At 41.6% G+C, this 22,222-nt stretch overlaps 1 protein-coding gene across 1 annotated transcript in view; it reads right to left on the bottom strand.

Annotated features, from left to right (window-relative positions):
- LOC139155436 (glycerol-3-phosphate dehydrogenase 1-like protein) overlaps nt 1-22,222 on the bottom strand; it is a 27,043-nt gene extending 4,821 nt beyond the window's left edge. The window contains exons 1-7 of the mRNA XM_070730571.1: nt 21,868-22,222; nt 14,194-14,371; nt 11,418-11,558; nt 7,846-7,984; nt 5,554-5,666; nt 3,853-4,086; nt 392-498 (exon numbers count right to left, since the gene is read on the bottom strand). Of these exons, the coding sequence (XP_070586672.1) occupies nt 392-498; nt 3,853-4,086; nt 5,554-5,666; nt 7,846-7,984; nt 11,418-11,558; nt 14,194-14,371; nt 21,868-21,908 (953 nt within the window). The 5' untranslated portion in view covers nt 21,909-22,222. The remainder of the gene's footprint in view (nt 1-391; nt 499-3,852; nt 4,087-5,553; nt 5,667-7,845; nt 7,985-11,417; nt 11,559-14,193; nt 14,372-21,867) is intronic.

Here is a 22,222-nt window from a genome sequence, read left to right as displayed (position 1 = left end):
ACTATCCGTCATTGAACAGTGGATCCAGACAGTCTTTCTCTCAATCTGCTGTAATAGAAAGGATTTCTGTTACTTCATAGCTCTTAAGCATGCAGAATTGTTGCTGTAGATTGGACCTAGTCCAGGGGTGTCAAACTCATGGTGTCATGTTTTCCTCGCGATGTATATTGTGACTTTTTCCCCTTCACTAAAACGGAAGTCGCTAGAGAGCAGCAAAGAGAGAGATCGAGATCTGATTCTTCACTATGATCCTGTGAAAATGTTGCTCTGGATTTTTGCAGCCAACAAAAATAACAAAACCCCCAGGATTATAGTTGAAACATTCTGAATGACCCATGGCTGCTCAGAGGTGTACAGTATTTAGTATCTAAAAACAAACTACAGTACTTACTTGTCAACCATATTCTTCTGCTTCAGGATCTTATAGACTTCAGCTGATGTTTGAGGTCCCTGTAACTTCTGCCCATTCAACATTTCTTTTTCTAATTGTTCAATTGTCTAAAATAAAGTATGAATTGCTTGTTTTAGAACCAAATGAAATGGCATTAAATTCTATATAAATTGATGAACAAATCTGCATGTCTTAAAGCTGTAGCAATGAAATGGCACAATTTATTCTGCTTTTGTATTTTCCAAAACAACTAAATAAGCAGGATTTTGGAGCAATTTCTAAACTTAATTGTTTTAAATTTATGAAATGTACTATTATGTTATAATTTAGAGCTAAGCTTCATATGACACTAAACCTGCATTCATACCTTAACCTAGCTGGACCCAGCTGGCTAGGATTTACCCTCAGGGAACTACTGGATCTTCTAACAGTATTAAATCTTCATTGAAAACAATTATGCCCATCATCATTCTTGAAATATAGATTCAGTGATAATTGGATGACTCTAGGACAGTGATGGTGAATCTTTTTGGCACCAAATGCCAAAGCAGGAGCTCACACAAATATTTTTGACAAGTGTGTCCCAAAATGGATGGGTGTGCCAAAAATCAAATTATCTTCTGGTTTTTGGTATGTGCAGAGCACTGGCCACCTGGTCTACCGGTTTCTGGTGTGCATGTGCTGTGAGGTCTCCACCGCCTCCCTCCAGTGGAAAGCTAGAGCCTCTTCTCAGCCTCAGAAGAAGCCAGCGCAGCCCCCTCTCCCACCACTTCTTCCAAGGCAGCATGACCACTTTCTGTCTGGTGCATCTCCATGCATGAGGAACTGCACTCTCATACAGCCCTCCTGGGGCACCTCCTCCCCCCTCCCCAGCGGCTTCTCCTCTCGGCTGCTCCAGTGAAAACAGCAGCATGACAGCCATCGCTCCCGGGGTTAAGGGAGCAGCAGTGGGCGAGGACGGATGGGTCTGGACTTCTTGTGCAGCCCCAACCTCCAGTTTGCAGCACATCTGCAGTCCAGAGCACATAGCCGGCTTGGGTACTGGCTGGCTAGGTGGCCAAGAGCAGAGCTGCCACCCAGGATGGGTGGGCCAGGGCTTTCCTCCTTTCCCGCCTGAGCAGGATTCTTGTGCAGTCCCAGGCCTCTGGTGGTGAGGTAGGGAAGCCTGGCCTGCCTCTCTTTGCCACCACTACCCCCTGATCCCCAGTGGCGGTTCTTGCACTGCTGCTTTCCTGGCAACAGGAGCAGTGGGTAGGGCAGCCGGCTACCCACCCAACAAATGCTGCCCTATGCACCTGAGCTGGCCGATTGCTCCTGTCCTCTGGGGCAGTAGGGCTGTGCAGGAGGAATGCTGTAGACAGCTAGGAAGCGGTTGCACTTTCTGGCAGAAGTGTTGGTGGGGCTGTCCGGGGGCCCGTTGGCTCTTCTGGGGCACGTAAGGCAGCCAAGTGTTCCGGACTGCAGATGCACCATAGGCTGGAGATTGGGGCCGCACAAGAAGTCTGTTCGGGTGGGGAGGGAGGGAAGTCCCGGCTCACCCATCCTGGCCAGCAGGTCTGCTCCCCTAGGAAGCGACCGCTGGGAAAACCTCTCCACGTCTTTTGGCATATGCACCCATTGTTTTTTTCTATTGCTGGTCTTCACGCATGTACACGCGCCAGAAACCATAAGACCAAGTGCCCGATGTGCACTTGCTGGAAACAGGAAAATCATCAGGTATAACAAGCAGGAAGAGGGAGATTGTGATCCCCTTATATAGAGCGCTGGTGAGACCACATTTGGAGTACTGTGTTCAGTTCTGGAGACCTCACCTACAAAAAGATATTGACAAAATTGAACGGGTCCAAAGACGGGCTACAAGAATGGTGGAAGGTCTGAAGTATAAAACGTATCAGAAAAGACTTAATGAACTCAATCTGTATAGTCTGGAAGACAGAAGGAAAAGGGGGGACATGATCGAAACATTTAAATATGTTAAAGGGTTAAATAGGGTTCAGGAGGGAAGTGTTTTTAACAGGAAAGTGAACACAAGAACAAGGGGACACAATCTGAAGTTAGTTGGGGGAAAGATCAAAGGCAACATGAGAAAGTATTATTTTACTGAAAGAGTAGTAGATCCTTGGAACAAACTTCCAGCAGACGTGGTTGGTAAATCCACAGTAACCGAATTTAAACATGCCTGGGATAAAATATCCATTGTAAGATAAAATACAGGAAATAGTAAAAGGGCAGACTAGATGGACCATGGGGTCTTTTTCTGCCGTCAGTCTTCTATGTTTCTATGTTTCTATCTTCCTGGTGTGCACGTGACCTTGGTGGCTGCTCTTCCCAGTTGTGGCAAACCATGCATGTGAAAACATGCTGGCCTGTGCGCTGGAATCCAGAATAACAATAGCGACCGCTCTGCATGCCACTTCCAGCATGCATGCCATAGGTTCATCATCATGGCTCTAGGAGATGTTATAAGTGAATAATGGGGAACCTGCTTAAGAAGCAATGCATTCTCCCTGTGTTTGCAGTGTGGGAAAGCAGTCTCAATTCAAATTATAAAGATGAGAGGGGTTTTTTTAATTATAAGGGCTAACTTTCAAGAAATCACAGGACTGTGGAGGCTACCTGTACTTAAAAGCTTCTTAAAAATAAAAACATCTCCCTTAAAAATTCAGGAAGATAATCACAAATATATCTGCCTTGAAAGTAGCTCATGTTGAACTGTATAGCCCAGTCAAACTAGGGGTGGATTCTAACTTATCTCACTATTGGTACGCTACCTCCTGCGCCACCAAAAAAACCGCAAACCCCCTCCCTCCCCCCAAAATAAAAACAAGATGGCGATGCATGTGCAGTGCCAGAAACTCAGCTTCTGCGCATGTGCAGAAGAATTTTTTTTAAATTAAAAAATTAAAAATATTTAAAAACATTTTTTTAAAAAGATGGCAGCACCCAAGGACCAGCACCAACCGAACCAGTTCCGTGATGTTATCATGATGTCACTATGGCATCACCAGCAGATCACTACTAGTTCAGGCGAATTGGGAGGAACCCACCTCTGTGTCAAACGTCAGGCGTTGACCACAGAAAATGGTTTATGACATTTTTATTAGGTCATAAAATGCTTTATAAAATTTGCCAAATGTCAATTCTGTGGAAATAAAAGCTCCCAGATTTTGGATTCTTTATGTAAGTTATCCCACTTGAGGTACCTCTGGTTGAAAATGTGTTGTCCTATGATGTACTATTTTGTCCAGTTAAAGGTTACAGACGTGAGAGTTGTAATGTATACAGGGCATTATCAGACATATTAAATCAACTTCAAAAACACATTCACCCTCCCCCTATCCGCCAGCTACATCTCTGGATACTTCCTATAAATTGTACTCTACTAGTTTATGTAGTTTTATCTTTAAAATGCAGCCAACTTCTCTTATTCATGAAGGAAGTATAGCAAAATATGCTCTTACTTTTCCACCACGTGCAAATGCCTCAGCCACCTTCCTGTTACGTCCCCCGTAGCATGTGGTAATCAGATCTGCAACCCCACAGCTTTCCAGAAATGTATTTATCGAGACCGTGCCCTTGCAGAAGACTTTAGCAAAGGCAATCATTTCCATCAGGCCCAGGCGAATCACAGCTGCCTTGGTATTGTCCCCAAAGCCCAACCCATCACAGAAGCCAGCTCCAACAGCCACAATGTTCTAACATTCAATGGAAAAATAGAAAGAAGAATTGGGGGATAAATAATGAGTTAAAGACATCAGATAATCTTCAATTTTAATGAACTGAGAGCAAACCCTACTCCTTACTAGCATTGATGATTTTACCTAGTTGGTTAATGGAATGTCTGCAATAAAACCAGCAACCTCAAAGAGGACCAAGGACCCTTCACATCTTGGGTTTTCCCACACAAGACCCAGAACTACTACTTTGATACCACACCCGCCAGGCTGCCAGGCTAATCCAGATGTTACTTATGTTTTATAATTTAATACATAACAAACCCAGCCAGCAAAACCTGAAACTATGACTGAACAAACTACAGCTTAAAGTGTTCTACTTAGTGACTGTAATTAGTGCTAAAAATATATGGCTCTTATGTAATGACAATTCTGTTTCAGAAGACAGTGATGGCGAACCTTTTTTGGTCCGGATGTCAAAAGGGTGTGTGTGGGTGTGCTAGCATGCGTGCAGGTGCTCACATCCCTTCCCTCCCCCCCATGCATGCGCAAACACCCCGCGCTGCCCCCAGCGCATGCATACAGGCCTTACTGAAGCCTGGTTTGTGGGGGAAAAAAGCCCAAACAGGCAAAACGGAAGTTCAGGAAAACACACTTCCAGTTTGCTGTTGTGCTGTTTTTGGTACTCTGGAGGGTTCAGGGAAGCTTCCTGAAGCCCTGTGCTGCAAAAAAAAAGCACAAGGGGAAAACAAGCTTCCAGTTTGCGGTTGTGTTGTTTTTGTACTCCTGAGGATTCAGGGAAACTTCCTGAGACTTGGAGCATAAAAAATAGCATGATGGGCAAACTAGAAGTTCAGAAAATGCACTTCCGGTTTGCCCATTGTGCTGTTTTTTGCACAGCAAAAAATAGATCTTGGGAGAGCTGTGTTTTTGCTGACAGAGGGTTGCAGGAGTCTGTCGCATCTGAAAACGGAATTTGGGGGGCTTGTTTTTGCTAGCAGAGTGCTCGGACCACCACAGGTGCTGAGTGACATTGAGCTGGCCATGCCCACACAGGTGAATTCCTCTTACCTGCTGCAACCGGTATACTGTGTGCACAGCATGAAGATTCGCATTCGCATTAGTCCCCAGACTAATTTTGCTTCTGCGCATGCACAGGAAGCAAAAATGTGCCAAAATCCCACAAGGGGACACACACATGAGCATCCTCTCATGAGATTTTGCTTTGGCGCATGGGCAGGAAGCAAAAAAAAGATAGAAAATTCAAGAAAAAAGATGGCAGCACCTGAAGGACTGGCACTGGGGTGGTCATGCACAAATTATCCCATTTGGCAGCCGCTACTGGTGCAGAATTGCCTACCACACTGGTAGAAACCCACTATTGTATGCCCACCTTGGCCACAACCATCTCCACCCCCTGAAACACAACCCGAGTTTTATACCCCTGGTATATTGTTTGAACAGAACTACTTCCTTGGAATAACAAACCTTTAAGGCCCCACAGAGTTCTACAGTGTCACAGTCATCCACTACAGTAATTCTGAAATTTGGTGTTTGCATTAATTCTTTCAAGAGCTTCCCATTTTTATCATTTTTAGAACCTAAGAAAAGAAGCATAGGCGTTAGAATTTTAACTGACAATAGAAAAAAGCATTTGACTGGATAGATTTCCTATATGATTTTCCTTTTAACTGTCTGTATCTTTGTGTCAAAAATACAGAAAATGTTTAAAACAGAGACAATTTTCCTATTAGCTGTCAAGTGAAATATTCCAAGTTGGTCAAAAGACAGTGAAATAAATATGAAATATTTCTTGGAAATTCTGAGAAAAAACTCTGAGAAAAATAATAAGATTATATTATATTCTTAATAATAAAATGAACTGTGGTGAAAAATTAATATAAAAAATAAATACAAGTAAAGTATTTATTTATTGATTGATTGATTGATTGATTGATTGATTGATTGATTGGATTTGTATGCCGCCCCTCTCCGGAGACTCGGGGTGGCTAACAGCAACAATAAAACAATGTACAATACTAATTTGGTATTAGAAATGATTAAAAATCCATTAATATAAAAACCAAACATACATACATACATACCATGCATAGAATTGTAAAGGCCTAGGGGGAAAGAGGATCTCAATTCCCCCATGCCTGGCGACAGAGGTGAGTTTTAAGTTGTTTACGAAAGGCAAGGAGGATGGGAGCAGTTCTAATCTCTAGGGGGAGTTGGTTCCAGAGGGCCGGGGCCGCCACAATTATACCATGGGATAAAGAAGGATATGAATATTATCCTTCTGATTGCATTCATTTCATCTCAGCTTCCTGAAAAGACTTTACTGGTAGTCCTCAAATTACAACAGTTCATTTAGTGACCATTCAAAGTTAACAATGGCACTGAAAAAAGTAACATGACCATTTTTCAAACTTATGACCTGTGCCACAGCCCCAAAATCACGTTATCAATATTCAGATTCTTGGCAACTGACTGATATTTATCACAATTTCAATGTCCTGGGGTCATGTGACTTCCTGACAAGCAATGAGGAAACCAGATTCACTTAACAAACGTGTTACTAATTTAACAACTGCAACAATTCACCTAACAAATGTGGCAAGAAAAGTTGTAAATTTGGGGCAAAATTCACTTAACAAATGACCCACTTACCAAACTAAATTTTGGGCTCAATTTCAGTCGTAAGTTGAGGACTACCTGTATTTCAAGCAATATATGAATTATACACCGCTCAAAAAAAATAAAGGGAACACAACACAATATAACTCCAAGTAAATCAAACTTCTGTGAAATCAAACTGTCCACTTAGGAAGCAACACTGATTGACAATCGATTTCACATGCTGTTGTGCCCATTCAACTTTGTACAGAACAAAGTATTCAATGAGAATATTTCATTCATTCAGATCTAGGATGTGTTCTTTGAGTGTTCCCTTAATTTTTTTGAGCAGTATATTTTTCTCTTTTAATACCGGCTCCTGAATGAATACAGAAGAGCTATGTGGTGTCTTATGGCAGCACTCCTGAGCGAAGGCGGGGCGGGCTAAACTGAAGGGACGAGGACATATTTACTGAAACTATCATAGTGAAAACACAAGAGGACTAGGCTTCCTAATGGATAAACTTCCCACATTTGCTTAAAGGCAGGGGTGGGGGGAAAGTCAAACTTGTTGTATCTCCTAGAAGAAAATAAAAGAGATTGTCTGATTTTTACAGTAGTTGCTGTATGGTGTCAGAATAGATTAAAACTAGTTCAGTATGCCATTGCAAACACAGGGACTGTAAGGAAAATCTGCAATGTGGACTAGCTGCATCCTTAAACAAGCCATTTAGTTTGTGATGCTGTGCCTCCCGTTGTTTGTGAAAAATGGGTTGAATAAACTAAGGTTTAAGCAAACCACAGTTAATTTTAAGAGTGCTGGATATTACTCAGGATCATTTGACCATGAATTTTACCTAGTGACATTGATCAATTACTGTACTGTCTCCTAGCCAGGCTGGGGGATTATAGTGTAGGAAGGAACCACATTCACTACCTTGGACTTTCTGTGCAAAAAATCAGGATGCAAATTTAAACGACGAACAAGAGAGTGCGAGAAATGCTGCAATAACATACAGAGAATAAGAGGACTTGGCTGGTAAAAATCTATGACTATTATCCAAAATATGAACGGTTATAAATAGAAGCTGGCTGACTCCATCTGCTAGTAGGGGATTTATTTCCCTGGCATGACAGGCCAATAATTTATGAGTCAATTACCAATGGTAGTTTCACAGAACATTTCATTTGCCACTTCATTGGCAATGTTGGCACCCATGAGTACACTCATATCTATCTTCAGTTTCTCTCTGATGATGTCCGTGATGAGTTTCAATCCTTCAGGGCCTTCGTCTATACCCTACTTAACAGGGAAAAAAGAGCGGTCAAAGCAAAGAAAAAACAAGTTGAACTGTGCTGAAATAGATTAGGTTATGGAACTGACTGTTTTCTTTGAAAATTGGGCTCAGGAAGACATAAGGATGACCTTTTTACCCAAGAACCAGTGCTGCAACAAACAGGTTTTCCCCCTTTCTTCCTCAATGGGAACTGACATTTCAGTTTCATTTAAAAGTAGAAATTAGAAGAAATTAAAATTTAGAAATTAAAATTAGAAGCTAAGCTTCCCTTAGAGTACATCCAGTGAAGGGCTGCAATTTTTTTTTACTACCACACTGTGGCCGTGGCTTATTTTGTGGGTGTGGTTTGCCGGCCATGTGATCAGGTGGGAGTGGCTTGACGATCATGTGACCAGGGGTGGCTTAAGGGTCATATGACTGGCTTAAAGGTGGCCAACTTGATATCATTCATGTCAAGGGTTTGGGTTAGGGTTAAGGTGCCTGGCCTCTCCTCACCTCAAAGAGATACAATTTCCCTCTCTTATTTACTATTACTGAACATCCAAAATATACTATTTAATTCTGTGTATATATACCATATGGGTACATACATATTACACACAGGCACACAAAAATATACATTATCTACTATATAAAGTGTATGTACACACACGCACGCACAGCTCTTCTAAAATTATACACATTCAACGTCATTTACTGTGATAGGAAAAACATATCCAGAGCCCAGAAGGGGGGAAAAAAATATCAAAATTTTACTACGGGTTCTGCATACCTGACCACACCCATAGGAGCCCATCACTGGGTACATCTTGAGAGATGACCAGTCTTTTCAAGCTGTAGTATCTGTGTTTCCAGGATTCGAGGGCAGTAGTGGATTGCAGCTAGTACGGGGCATCCCGGTACCAAAATGAAGCTGTACACATAGCTCCAGCTGCCTGGTGAGCGAACGGGCACATTGGCATGAGATTTGGCTTCTGCGCATGCACTGGAAACGAAATCTTGCATGAGGAGGCGTATGCGAGCGAGTTTTCAGTGATTTTTTGCAATTTTTTTTCTTCTGTGAATGTGCATGCTTGGAAACAAAAGTATCGGCGTCCTCACATGAGATTTCATTTTGGGCACATGCACAGAAGCCTAATCTCACACTAATATGCACACCTGCCCGCTGGATGCGTGCACGCCCGCGCCGGTCATTAGGAGCGATCTGTTCGAGGCCATAACTTGTACTAGCCTGTTCGAGGCCATAACTTGTACTAGCAAAGCAGCATTCATTTGCATTGGATTATATAGTGTTAGGAAGAAAACACTTGGAGATTGGAGGGGAAACCGCATGGGAATGCTGGGCTGTTGGCTATAGTGAGAAGCTTAAAAACTATCTTGGAAGAAGATAATGGCAAATCCCTCTCTTAACACTCAATAGGAGAGCTGCTTTAACATTTTTTTAGCAGAGCCATAAATTCTGAGCATAGTGGAATATTCCATTTAGCAGTTAATTAATCCAATCTCATATGTCAACCAATACCTCCATGGCAACATATAATCCTGTGTACACTGCTAATTTAATATTTGCTTGCATCATTATGTTTTCTAGAAGTAGGTGAAAGGTCTTCAAAAAAACAGAAATGGTATATGTATGTCCATTGAGTAAGAGAGGACTGAAAGCCAGAGAAAGGAGAAGTGACCTTTGACCAAGAGCTGTGTGATCTGTTGACTGACTCACCACTCAGGTTTTTTTAAAAAAATTGTAATGTTTAAACCAGCCTAGAAAAGTTACTTGAAGCCAATTGTTACTTTTGAAATACATAGGAACCATTGATCTATAATTCAGTATTCAGGGAACAATTTGCTTGTCTATACATTTATGAAACTATGAAGCCACACTTCAGTTTTAAAATAAATAAAGGGGAATAAACATAGTATCTAGGATTCCTATTGCAAAGGATGGTGGCTTCCTTTCTTAAAAGTATTCCTCTACAATAATGCTTTAAAAAAAAGTTGTACAGAATGCGAACTCCCTTTACTTAAAAACATGGATTAATTTCACACATGGAGTTAAAGCAGAAAGTAGTGTAGAAAGTTAGCACCTGTCCTTCTCCTAGAAGAATGAAATTTTTTGAGAAATATTTTTTTTAAAAGGCAGGATAAAATATTTCCCCTAAAAGAGAAATAAAAATCTTAAGGGAGAGAGAAACTCAGAGCCTCAGCTCCCTGCCCTAAGCAGATACCTAAGCTGCTTTGGAAATACAGATTTGGTAATCCATTACTCCCTGCAGTAAATCTGAAGAAAGGTAAGGTTAGCCCACAGCCACAAAAGAATTGCCCAACAAGGCCCTTCATTTCATCAGCCAAATTCCAACCAAGCTTAGCTCAGACAAACTCCTAGGATTTGTACATGGCACCATGAAAGTCTGACAACCAATAGTATACAGTGGTACCTCTACATATGAATGCCTATACTTATGAACTTTTCTAGATTCGAACCGGGTGTTCAAGATTTTTTTTCTTTTCTCATGAACCATTTTCCACTTACAAGCCCGAGCCTCAGAAACTGTAACTGGAAAAGGCAGGGAGGAGCCTCTGTAGGGCCTCTCTAGGAATCTCCAGGAAGGAAACAGGGCCGGAAAAGGCGGGGAGAAGCCTTCGTGGGGCCTCTCTAGGAATCTCCTAGGAGGAAACAGTGCCTCCATCCTCCCTGTGGTTTCCCCAATTGCACACATTATTTGCTTTTACCTTGATTCCTATGGGAAAAATTGCTTCTTCTTATGAACTTTTCTACTTAAGAACCCCGTCACAGAACGAATTAAATTCTTAAGTAGAGGTACCATTGTATACATGTTCTTGCACACAAACAGAAAGTTCCACTGCAAAGCCCAAGAGAAGCTATAACACACACACACATACACACACACACACACACACCACTCAACTCCATGTGGTCATCTACCCATAATCACATGTGCTTGGTGGTTCTGATTCATCAATAAATGGACCCTTTCCAATCCACTTCCGTCCTCCATTTTGTCTCCAATGCCAATGCTTGGAACTGAACCAGATGGATATTTCTCCCAACAGTATTTTTTATGGTTTCTAGACTGTATGAACATAGCCATTGTGATTTTTAAACTGTGATTTATACCTTGGATAAACTATAAGCTCAGTTAAATGTGATTTGTTCCATAAACCATGACTATACAAACGATGGCTTAATGCAGTGTATCAGCTGAGCAATACTTCATGCATTTGCATCAGTTATTTTTTAAATGGGCATGTGTAAGTATTTATTTAACTGCTTTTTTTAAAATTGCTGTATAGATTTCCAGATTTCGCCCAGAAGTAGCATTTAAGGGGGTTAACAATAAAATAACAAAATTATACTGATATTTTAAAACGCATACCTTATTAACAAACCTTTCCCAAGAAAATGCCACTTCTTACCTTGATCAGTGAAATCCCAATTGCTCCTGCTTTTACGTGACCAGTAAGTTGGTCGCAAATTTTGGGAATAAACTGATGAGGTACGACAAATATTAAAATATCAGCGTCCTGTGCTGCTTCTACTACTTCTGGTACAGCAACCTAGGAGAGAAAAAAAGATTACAGCATTCTGCTACTGAATACTGAATGAGGAAAACACCGCTGGAGATGTTTACCACAACAGGTCAAGTACAGAGAACATAGCACAAGCCATAAATATTTATTTGCTCAACAGATTGTGGAAAAGTGAAAAATGCAGACAGCTGGAACACACAGTATGCTTGGCACAATCTAAACGTTACGCGCGCTTATTTTTATTGCGATGTTTGCACATGGGTGTTTAAAAGGATGCAGTTTGTACACATAACACCAGTGTTCCTTACAGCAATTGCAACAGGTAATTCAGGTTCCTTAACAAAACAAAACTCTTGGACAACATACGGTAGTTGATTTGAGAACATTCCATACAGAATTCTGTTAGGAAGGGCTTCTCTCGCAGTTAATTCAGAGAGAAAAACTCCACAGCTTTACAATGCCAATACAGGTTGCCTTGACTTACAACCAGGCAGGTTTGCTACTTACCACTGTTACTGGTGCGCTGCATGTGCAGCTTTGGATCACCGGCATCTATACTTGCCCATCTCAGTGAAATTTTGCTTCTATACATGCACAGGAAGCAAAATCTCATCAGGGAACACAAGCAAGAGATTTCAGCAGGTTGTGTTTTTTTGCTCTGCGCACATGCGCAGAAGGAAATCACCAAAATTCACGAGTCCCCTTGTGAGACTTTGATTCCTGCACGTGCAGGAACAGGCACACATACCACTGCTGTGAAATAAATAGCTATATACCAGTGGTCGCCAAACTACTGAGGCCATTTATCCAGCCCGCTGGTGAGTGACAGGAGCACAGGGAAAAGAGAGCAAGAAAGCAAGAAAAGGGAAAGAGAGGGAGGGAAAGAGAAGTGGAGAGGAATGAAGGAGGGAAAGAAGGAAGGAAGAAAAGAAGGAAGGAGAAATGGAGGGACATACATTCTCTCAACATACATACAAACAACACAGTGTACCATCTAATTTTCCACGAATAAAATGCTGTATTTTGTTAGTAAGTAATATCAAGCATCAAAAAAGTTGCAAAAGTTTTTTTTCTAATTTTGTCATCCAGTTACATTCATTTTTTAAAATTAAATTCCCTCCCTAATGTTCCTTCAAAAAGTACAACACCAATTATATTTCTAACTTATTAACCATTATGCCAAAGTGCTTCCTTCTTTCTTTATACATTTTTCTATAAGCCAAGAAAACCAATCAGATGTTAACAAAAGAAAATTAAAAACAAAACATAAACATATATGAATTTCAGACTTCTTCCCCCCCTCTAAATAGTATGTTCCCATTTTGTTTTTTACTTTAAAATAAAGTATGTGCAGTGTGCATAGGGATTTGTTCATAGGGGTTTTTTTATAGTCCGGCCCTCCAACAGTCCGAGGGACAGTGAACTGCCCCCCTGTGTAAAATGTTTGGGGGGCCCTGCTATATACTATACCAGTGATGACGAACCTTTTTTCCCTCGGGTGCCTAAAGAGCATTCCTGTGCGCTATCGAGCATGCACGAGTGCCCAGCCCATCATTCAATGCCTGGGAAAGGCAAAAACAGCTTCCCACAACCCCCAGAGGCCCAATGGATACTGGAAATGCCTTGTTTCCCAAATTCTGGCGGGCCCAATAGGCTTGTGTTTCACCCACCCCAGACTCCAAAGACTGCCCTGGAGCCAGGGAAGGGTAAAAATGCTCTCTCACATCCCCCTGGCGGCTCTCTGGAAGCCAAAAATGCCCTCCCAGAGCCTCTGTGTGAGCCAAGAACATAAGAACACAAGAAGAGCCATGCTGAATCAGGCCAAAGCCCATCGAGTCCAGCATTCTGCGTCACACAGTGGCCCAGCAATTGTCCATGGGGATCTTCAGCAGAAAGAGAAGGCAAGACCCTCCCTTTAAGGGCTTACTTGATCGAAGTGTATAAAATCATGCATAGGATAGAAAAGGTGGATAGAGAAACATTATTTTCTCTATCACACAATACTAGGACAAGGGGGCACTCCCTAAAGCTCATGGGTAAGAAAGTGAGGACAAATCAAGGGAAATATTTCTTCGCCCAGAGGATAGTTGATTTCTACTTCCAGAAGAGTTAATGACAGCTGTCAGCCTTAATAGCTTCAAGGCAGAATTAGACAGATTCATGGATGCCAAGTGTATCGGAGCCAAAAATCAGCTGGCAGACACATACATGCAGATTGGAGCCAAGCTAGGGGAAAGGCTCAGGTGCCAGCAGATATGGCTCCGCATGCCACCTGTGGCACCCGTGCCATAGGTTCGCCATCACTGTACTATACATTGTTTAAAATAATAGAATAAAATACCGGTAACATGCTGAGAAGAGATCAGATGCGGGGTGTTGCAGCTAAACGTACATTATGACAACAACAAATAATTGAAGTGCTAGTTTATTTTATATGGCACACTCTGCTTGGAATTTTTAAAAGTTTTCTGGCAATGAAGTTAAATCAATTGGCCCCACTGATCACATCTCATCTACATTCTTTATGTTTCGATGTCACATAATGAATTTGGGAGCTATAATCTGTTCTCACCTAAGTTACTTATTTGTTCTACTTTCTTTGACCTTAACCGAATTCTAATTTAAAACTGAAATCCTTCTGGTATGTTTTGCTGTCACGTACCACGTTTGGAGGTAGTTTATGGCCTGGGAGATATTTCACATTTTCATGTTCCTGGTTAATGATCTCGGTGAGTTTTCGACCATTGACTAGCTCTTCAAATACCCACATCTTGACAACTGGGTCAAACCGGTTGGAGCTTTTGGTATTGTTGCCTATGATTTTTGCAATGGCAGATCCCCTTTAAAAAAGAGAGAGAGATAAATGTGATATTGCAACTATTTATATGATTCATAGAAACACCACACTTTGTTATAACTTAATTGATTGTATTAAATAAAAGAAAAATAATATACATGCAATTCCAACAATATGATGTACTTTAAAAATAGAAAGGAAGGAAGGAAGATGAACGAGTTATATTGTCTTTTTCAAAAGGGAAAAATAGTGGAATAAAATGAGGAATAGTTGGTACCTGATCTCATCTGTACCTTTAAGGCAGTGATTCTCAACTTTTCTAATGCTGCGACCCTTTAATACAATTCCTTATGTTGTGGTGACCCCAGCCATAAGTGTAGTGCCAATTCTCCCAACAGAGCTTTAAGCTGATTGGCAGGAAGATCAGAGGGACACCCCCACTGTAAACTTCTCATTGGTCAGATTGTAAAAATATGTTCCAAGGCGCCAGAATAGAAGCTTTAGTTCCTAACACCATGGGAAATTTGTCTTTTCCCATGGTGTTTAGCGAACCCTGTGAAACAGTCGTTCAACCTCCAAAGGGGCCCCGACCCCCAGGTTGAGAACCACTGCTTTAAGGGGAAAAGTGTGATGGGAGGCACTCTGGCAGCAACAGTCTTGAGCCTTCAAACTTGGCTACTTTAAGACTTGTGGACTCGCAGAATTCGCCAGCCAATATAGCTTGACATCTCTTCATTACATCACCCAGCACAGTTCAACCAAGCTTGACTCAGAAAACCTACAAGGTTAGTTATGACCCCTACAGCAGCCAATAGCTTGCCACAGGAACAGGAAGCTAAAATTCAAAGCCCAAGAGAGGATATAAACCTCTCTCTTTCACACACACACACACGCCCATGTGCTCAATTACCCAGGACCTTAAACCATGTGGTGCCGCCCACTATTAAACCATCTTTCCAAACAACCTCCGTGTTTCTAATGTCTTTCTCCCCACTTGGAATTGAACCCAGATGGACATTTCATCCAACACTACCTATGTATCTTACAATACAATTGTATTCCTGGAATCTTTGGTATGTCTCTTTCTTGGCCTGATCTCCCTCAAAGGGTTGATCCATTGGGGGTTTTTTTACATTGAAAAACAACAAATGTCCCAGCCAAAGTGCCAGGTGTACCCATCTATCTAAAAAGGATTGAGGACTTCTTTCCCTGGCCTCGGAAACCAGCCTGAATTTTAGGTTGCCTGATGAATTTGAATTCTTTTGGCAGACTTTGCAGCGGACATAAAAGAAACATAAAATTTGTTCTCAACCAATCAATAGCTATTAGTCATAGAACTCTCCACATTCAGAAAGTAGCGGAGCATCTTCAATTAATTGAATTTTGGAAGAAAATCCATGATTTGTGTTTATTAGCACTATAATCTGGTGATAAAATCTTCAGGCCATTTACACCTTAGGGGCTAAGAATCAGGTTATCCTTACATTCATTTCTTGGAATGCCTTAACTTAGCCATGGAAGAACACCAGGTAACAGTCGCACAAACACTTGATTGGTGCATTATGTTATTAGATGCATGTACCAAAGGGGCAAAGTTTGTATTGCAATAATGCAACCCCAACTTTGTCACTTTGATTATAGGTCCTGATCTGCAAATGTTGCTGCCAAGCAAATACAGCAGAAGAAATGCCATGTAAGCTACTTTTTGCTCCTGGGGAAAATATGAGGCATAACTCTAATAAATAACAGCCACTGGGTGACCTCCATGGGACCATGTCCATCTAGGTAAGGGAGATAGAAGAGCACCGAATTTCTGGAACTGAAGAAGAGAAACTAAACTTCAAGCGCTATGCATCAATTTATTATGTCTCATCATCGGAGCTGTATTTTTTTAACCCACAAAATCATTCTTAGAGTTCATAGCTGAGTAATCTTTTCAAAAACAGTTGGGGAAACAAGACCCTCTCTTGCACAAAGACACTGCCATGCGTTTCTCAATAGTTGTTCTCTTGCAAAAGAGGTACAATATGCGGAGTCCATGATTTTTATACAAAATTAGCTATTTCATATTCAGAATCAGTTGCTGGTTGGATCTAGTAGTTCTGCCAATTATTGAATGCTCAAGCAAAGTATGAATATTAAACTCAAAATCAGATTCATTATTAACTAATTCATTACCACACATGACGAATTATCTAGATACCAGTCAGGCATGATCAGTGAAGGGTTGCAAAACCTTTTACTACCACACTGTGGGCGTGGCTCGTTGGCCATGTGACCAGGTGGGAGTGGCTTGACAATCATGTGACCGGTGGTGGCTTAAAGGTGGCCAACTTGACGTCACTTACATCAAGGGTTTGGGTTAAGGTTAGAGTTCTCGCCTCAAATAGATACAATTTCCCTATCTATTTACTATGACTGAACACCCAAAATATATTATTTAATTCTACATATATATGCTATATTACACACAAGCACACAAAAATATACATTATCTACTATATAAACTGTGTATGTACATACACAAGCGCATGCACAACTCTTCTAATATTATACATATTCAACCTCATTTACCGTGATAGGAAAAACATACTCAGAGCCCAAAAGGGGGGGGAAGAAAAAAATTCAAAATTTTTCTACCGTATCTGTGTACCTGACCAAAATTTTTCTACCATTTCTGCATACCTGACCGTACCCATAGGACCCCATCACTGGGCATGATGCAACTCACAAAACATCCACTTGCTGTATATTATGAATATCAGCCTGAGTTGACCCACTGTAAGATCAACTGAAGGTTTTGGACTGTAATGCATTATGCTGGTTCCCTGGTAGGTTAATAGATAGATTGTAATGACTTTTCAGTTTAGGCCAGTGGTTCCCAAAGTGGGTGGTACCACCCCCTGGGGGGGATGATTTGGGGAGGCAATAAGAGGCAAGAACGGCAACAGGGGGGCACAGTAGAGTGCTGGAGGTTGGCCCCTTTCAGGGTGCATTTTTGGCCACCAGTCAGCTGAGTACTGCCAGCGCGGACAAAGCAGCATCTTTAGTACTTTGCCAAATTTGGAGGGTTTGGGAGTTTTATTAAAATAGCCCAACACTATTAGAAATTTAAGGCACTTATGCATCTTCTTTCTTTCTTTCTTTTTTAAAGCAAAGTAGTGTACCAAGATGATTCAATGGTTTTTCCTGGACAAAAAGGGCAAAAGACTGCATCTCTGGCCACTGACCACTGATGCTGTGCTTAAATGTATAGACCAGTGAACCTGTGGCATAGATGCCACAAGTGGCAAGCGGAGCCATATCCGAGGGCACACGAAGCATTTGCCCTATGTCGGCTCCAGCGTACATGTACGCCCTGGTCAGCTGATTTTCAGCCTTCTTTATGGCCATTTTTGCTCTCCCCAGGCTTCAGGAAAGCCTCCTGAACTCTAAGGATGGCGAAAAACAACCCAACGGGTCTATTGGACATCTGGAGCTTCACTGAGGCCTGTGCACATGCACAGGGGAATAGTGTGGGAGGTTGTTTGCATGCATGGACTGTGAACATGCACAGGAGGAGGACATTACATTATGGGTGTGGGATCGCACATGCATGCACCTGAGCCAAAAAAGGTTTGCTATCACTGGCATAGACACATTTTAGAACTAAATTCCAGAATTTAGTTTTAATAGGCATCTGATTGGTGCTATATTGGCTTGGAAGCTAAGCAAAGCTAGCCTTGCCCAATGCTTGGAGATTGTGGGAAATTGCATCAGTGTATTAATGAAGTTGTTCAACTCAAGGGAAAATTATCTTTGCCTTCCTAGAATCTGCTTCTGCTGATCTGGTTTATTGTGCAAAGACCATTGGTAGCTCTCTTCATCATTACTGATGACCTCAATGATAAGCAGTGTGTTTCTGTCATTCAGGAAACTTTTAAAAATTTGCTAAAATGGGGCCTTGTCTGCTAGAGCCTACATCTAACTATTCAGAAAAAAACTAAAACAAAAAAAAACAAAAACACCCCCAAAACAATAGATATTTAAAAAATTAAAAATTAGGGGTTTTTTATTTTAAAAGTTTGTTTGGGCTTTTTCTATGTTTTGTTTTTATTTTGCAAAGTGGGTGTCCATATCTAGTATATTTTGCTCCTGACTGAAAATTTTCCTTTTGCTTGGATGACCGCAGGCCTCTTCAGTTTGTACACCTCCAAATATGCTTCAAAGACCCAAAGAAGAAAGAAGGGAGCTTTGCAGCTGATATAAATATTGAGACCAGATTCAAAGGACATGGAACAAGTAAACTGGCCGAAGCTGGAATACATAAACATCAGATCAAGAAAGTCTGTCAGCTACTGGGTGAAAACACCCATAATAAATAGAGTTACATGATTTTCTTCAGGATGGAAAAATTATTCAAGCGAAACAACACTGCCTTCACAATGTGAATTTCTGGGAGAATGGCCAAACTGGATGTCTGGTTAACAAAGCCCTTCTGTTGACTTCATGAAAAGAGCAGGGTGGGGTAAAATGAAGAGAAAAATGGATTTGATCAGTGTAAACATTATAAGAGTCTCAGCTTGTAAATCAGGTATTATCATCTGAAAATATGTAATAGGTGTTAACCCATGGGAGTTTGCTGCCTGGGACAAAAAGAAAAGTTTATCATAAAGTTATTTTGGGACCTGGAATTGAAAGAGCCAACAAGCAGGTATCAAAAAAAGGTTGCCTCACTCTGTCTAATGTCAGAACTTCTCTGTTATTTTTCTGTTAAGATGCAAATTTCAAAAACTCACTTTAAACTGACTTTCAGAATTAACCAAAAAAGGTTACAAATAAATGAGTGATATAAATTGTGGCTGCAATAATCCATTTAGTATTCCCTCCAAAACAAATCAATGGTATCCCTACCAATCCCTTTCTGAAGTATAGGCACATTTCTGAGAAGCTAAGAAAGCTTGGGCCTGGTTAATTTTTATCTAGATAGGAGACTTATATAGGGGATACTAGTAAGCTCCATTATTTTCTTCTTGTTTTATTCCATCCTTGTCTGTACTATTTTAAAAAATTGTAAATTAAATTGTAAATTTTCAGTTCAAAATGTTGTCATGGCAAGATAGTTAATATTGCATTGCACTTCTCTCTGGGGTTCTCTTCAACTCTTTTAATAATATATTTGATATCTCACCTGTTACATAATTCCAATCTTGTGAACACCTTCAGAGGAAATTTAATATCTCTATATCTCTATGTTTATACCCGTCTATGTCTATGTCTATGTCTATGTCTATGTCTATGTCTATGTCTATGTCTATGTCTATGTCTGTCTGTCTGTCTGTCTGTCTGTCTGTCTGTCTGTCTGTCTGTCTGTCTGTCTGTCTATCTATCTATCTATCTATCTATCTATCTATCTATCTATCTATCTAACTAGTCTTTTTTATTTATTTATTTTTACTCCTCGGAGATCAGGGGTGGATTGCCATTACCGCCACTACCGGTACACTGCGTGCACAGCTTCAATTATCTTCTGTGGGCACGTGCATGTCCCTAGCATGTTTTTGCTTCTCTGCATGCGCAGGAAGCAAAAAATGCGCTGAAATCTTGCAAGGGGACACATGCGAGATTTGAACAAATTTTCTTGCTTCCGCGCATGCGTGGAAGCAAAAAACCAATGAAATCTCATGCAAGCAGGCAAAAAAATATGAAAAAATTGGGAGGGGGGAGATGGCGCCACCCATAGGACTGCCATCGGGGCGGTCGCATGCAAATTGCGCAATCTGGCAGCCGCTACCAGTGCGCAGCCTGCTACCGCACTGATAGCAACCCACTACTGCCATACATACATCATTATATATCCCATAACATTTTAGCAGGTATTAACCTATATCTATACATTATCATCAAATAAACAAATACTCTTACATATATCATTATCAATTTGCTCTTCTGTTCCCCTTAAACCAGATCATATCACTCCTTTCTCTCTCACCTCCTCTAGTTTTTTTTCTCCTTCTCTCCCTTCTTCCTACTTCCCTCTTCTTCCTTCCTCTGACTTTCTTCTCCTCTTTCTCCACCTCTCTCTTCTCCTCCCCTGCTATACTGTCTTTATGTATCAAATAGATATCATTAAACTGAATTTCCAATTCATTGTGATCTTGTGTCAAATACATGTTTTTGGCTTCACTGAACTCATGGTTATTGGGTTTATAAAATTAGAAAGAAATGGGGGAGGTTCTTGAGGTTTGTGAAGGAAAGGTGCATAATATTGGATATTTTAATGAAATATTCTGAAATGTTTTTTAAAAACCTATGCTCATCACCAGGCTAGAAAGAACATTCCCGCGTGTCTGGTTTTCTAGAATAGTAGATAAAGGGTACTCGAAGAATAATTTAACAACCAGATATCTGGGGTGTACAGTATCTTAAAAACCAACACATGAGGCATAAGGTTTCATTAATCTCAATGTGAGCAGGCAAGAATGGGAGAATCCCCAACATAATTTTGTGAGCAGTTGCAATTTCTAAGTTAGCTAGTGCCACACTGTGCTTCCTACATTTCATTTCCTCATCTGGTCACTTATTTCTTCCTCCCCCTTTCCAAAGACAGATGTCATTCTGTCTAGGAAAGCAGAAGCCTTAATAAATGTTAGTTCTTAAGATGCCACAAAACATGGATGATTTCACTGCAACAGACCCCAGTTGGACCCTTGTGGGAGGCCGCCCAAACACTATTCACTACTCCTACATGGTAACCGAGCTGGGAGGGAGAGCGGATTGTGTGGAAGGTGTCGCTATTTTCTTAGGTGGGTGGTGACTCTTGTGGAGGCAGACCTGTGCTGACTGAAGAGTGATCTTCAAATGAAGATCGCTCCGAGTCGCTCCGAGTCTCCGGAGAGGGGGGGCATACAAATCTAATTAATAGATAGATAGATAGATAGATAGATAGATAGATAGATAGATAGATAGATAGATAGAACCACGGTGGCGCAGAGATTAGAGTGCAGTACTGCAGACTACTTCTGCTGATCACCAGTTGCCAGCAGTTTGGCAGATCGAATCCCACTTTCCTTCTGAGGTGGGTAAAATGAGGACCCCGATTGTTGGGGGCAATATATACTGACTCTGTAAACCACTTCGAGAGGCCTGTAATAAGCACTGTGAAGCAGTATATAAGTCTAAATGCTATTTCTAAGTGCTATTGATCTGACCAAGAACTGGCTGCTTGTAAAATTTGTGTCTCCCTGTGTTAAAAAAAAGAAAGAAAGAAGGAAGGAAGGAAGGAAGAGAGGGAGAAGAAAGAAAGAAAGAAAGAAAGAAAGAAAGAAAGAAAGAAAGAAAGAAAGAAAGAAAGAAAGGATGCAATCTTTGTTCATTCGCCCTGATCGTCTGACAGGATCAGTTCTGGCCCCTCGCCTCATAAAAGAGACCAAAGGCGATCCTTCCCCCCCGTCCCCCAACCCCAAGCGGAGTGGCAGAAGTAGGGAATGGGGGGCTCTCAACAGTTCTGTTACCCCCGCATCGCACCACCACCCCGCCTCCGTCGTCCGCGATCCTTACCAGTTGCCGGATCCGATGATGCAGGTCTTCAAAGGAGGCATGGCGGCGGCTGACGGGTCCGCGGCTGTGGGATTCCTCGGAGCGTCGCTACTGTCTCCAACTCACTCGGGCGTCGAGTGGTGGGCTCCTCCGCTCGGCGGAGCGCCTTGACGATGGCTTTGACGCCCGCCCACCTGGAAGCCGCGCCCCGCCGCCTCGTCCCGGAGATCCAGCTCGCGGGGGAGGGAAGGCGGCCCTGCGAACCAATCGAGAGGAGAGAGAGAGAGAGAGAGAAGGGTTCAGAGCGAGGCCGGAGAGAGAGGCGGCCTTCAGGTTCCCCCCGCTGCTCGCCCGCGGTGGGAACCGCGCGTCCCCC

Source organism: Erythrolamprus reginae, chromosome 1 (genome assembly GCF_031021105.1).
Source record: "Erythrolamprus reginae isolate rEryReg1 chromosome 1, rEryReg1.hap1, whole genome shotgun sequence".
Lineage (NCBI taxonomy): Eukaryota > Metazoa > Chordata > Lepidosauria > Squamata > Dipsadidae > Erythrolamprus > Erythrolamprus reginae.
This window is presented reverse-complemented; position numbering and strand designations above follow the sequence as displayed.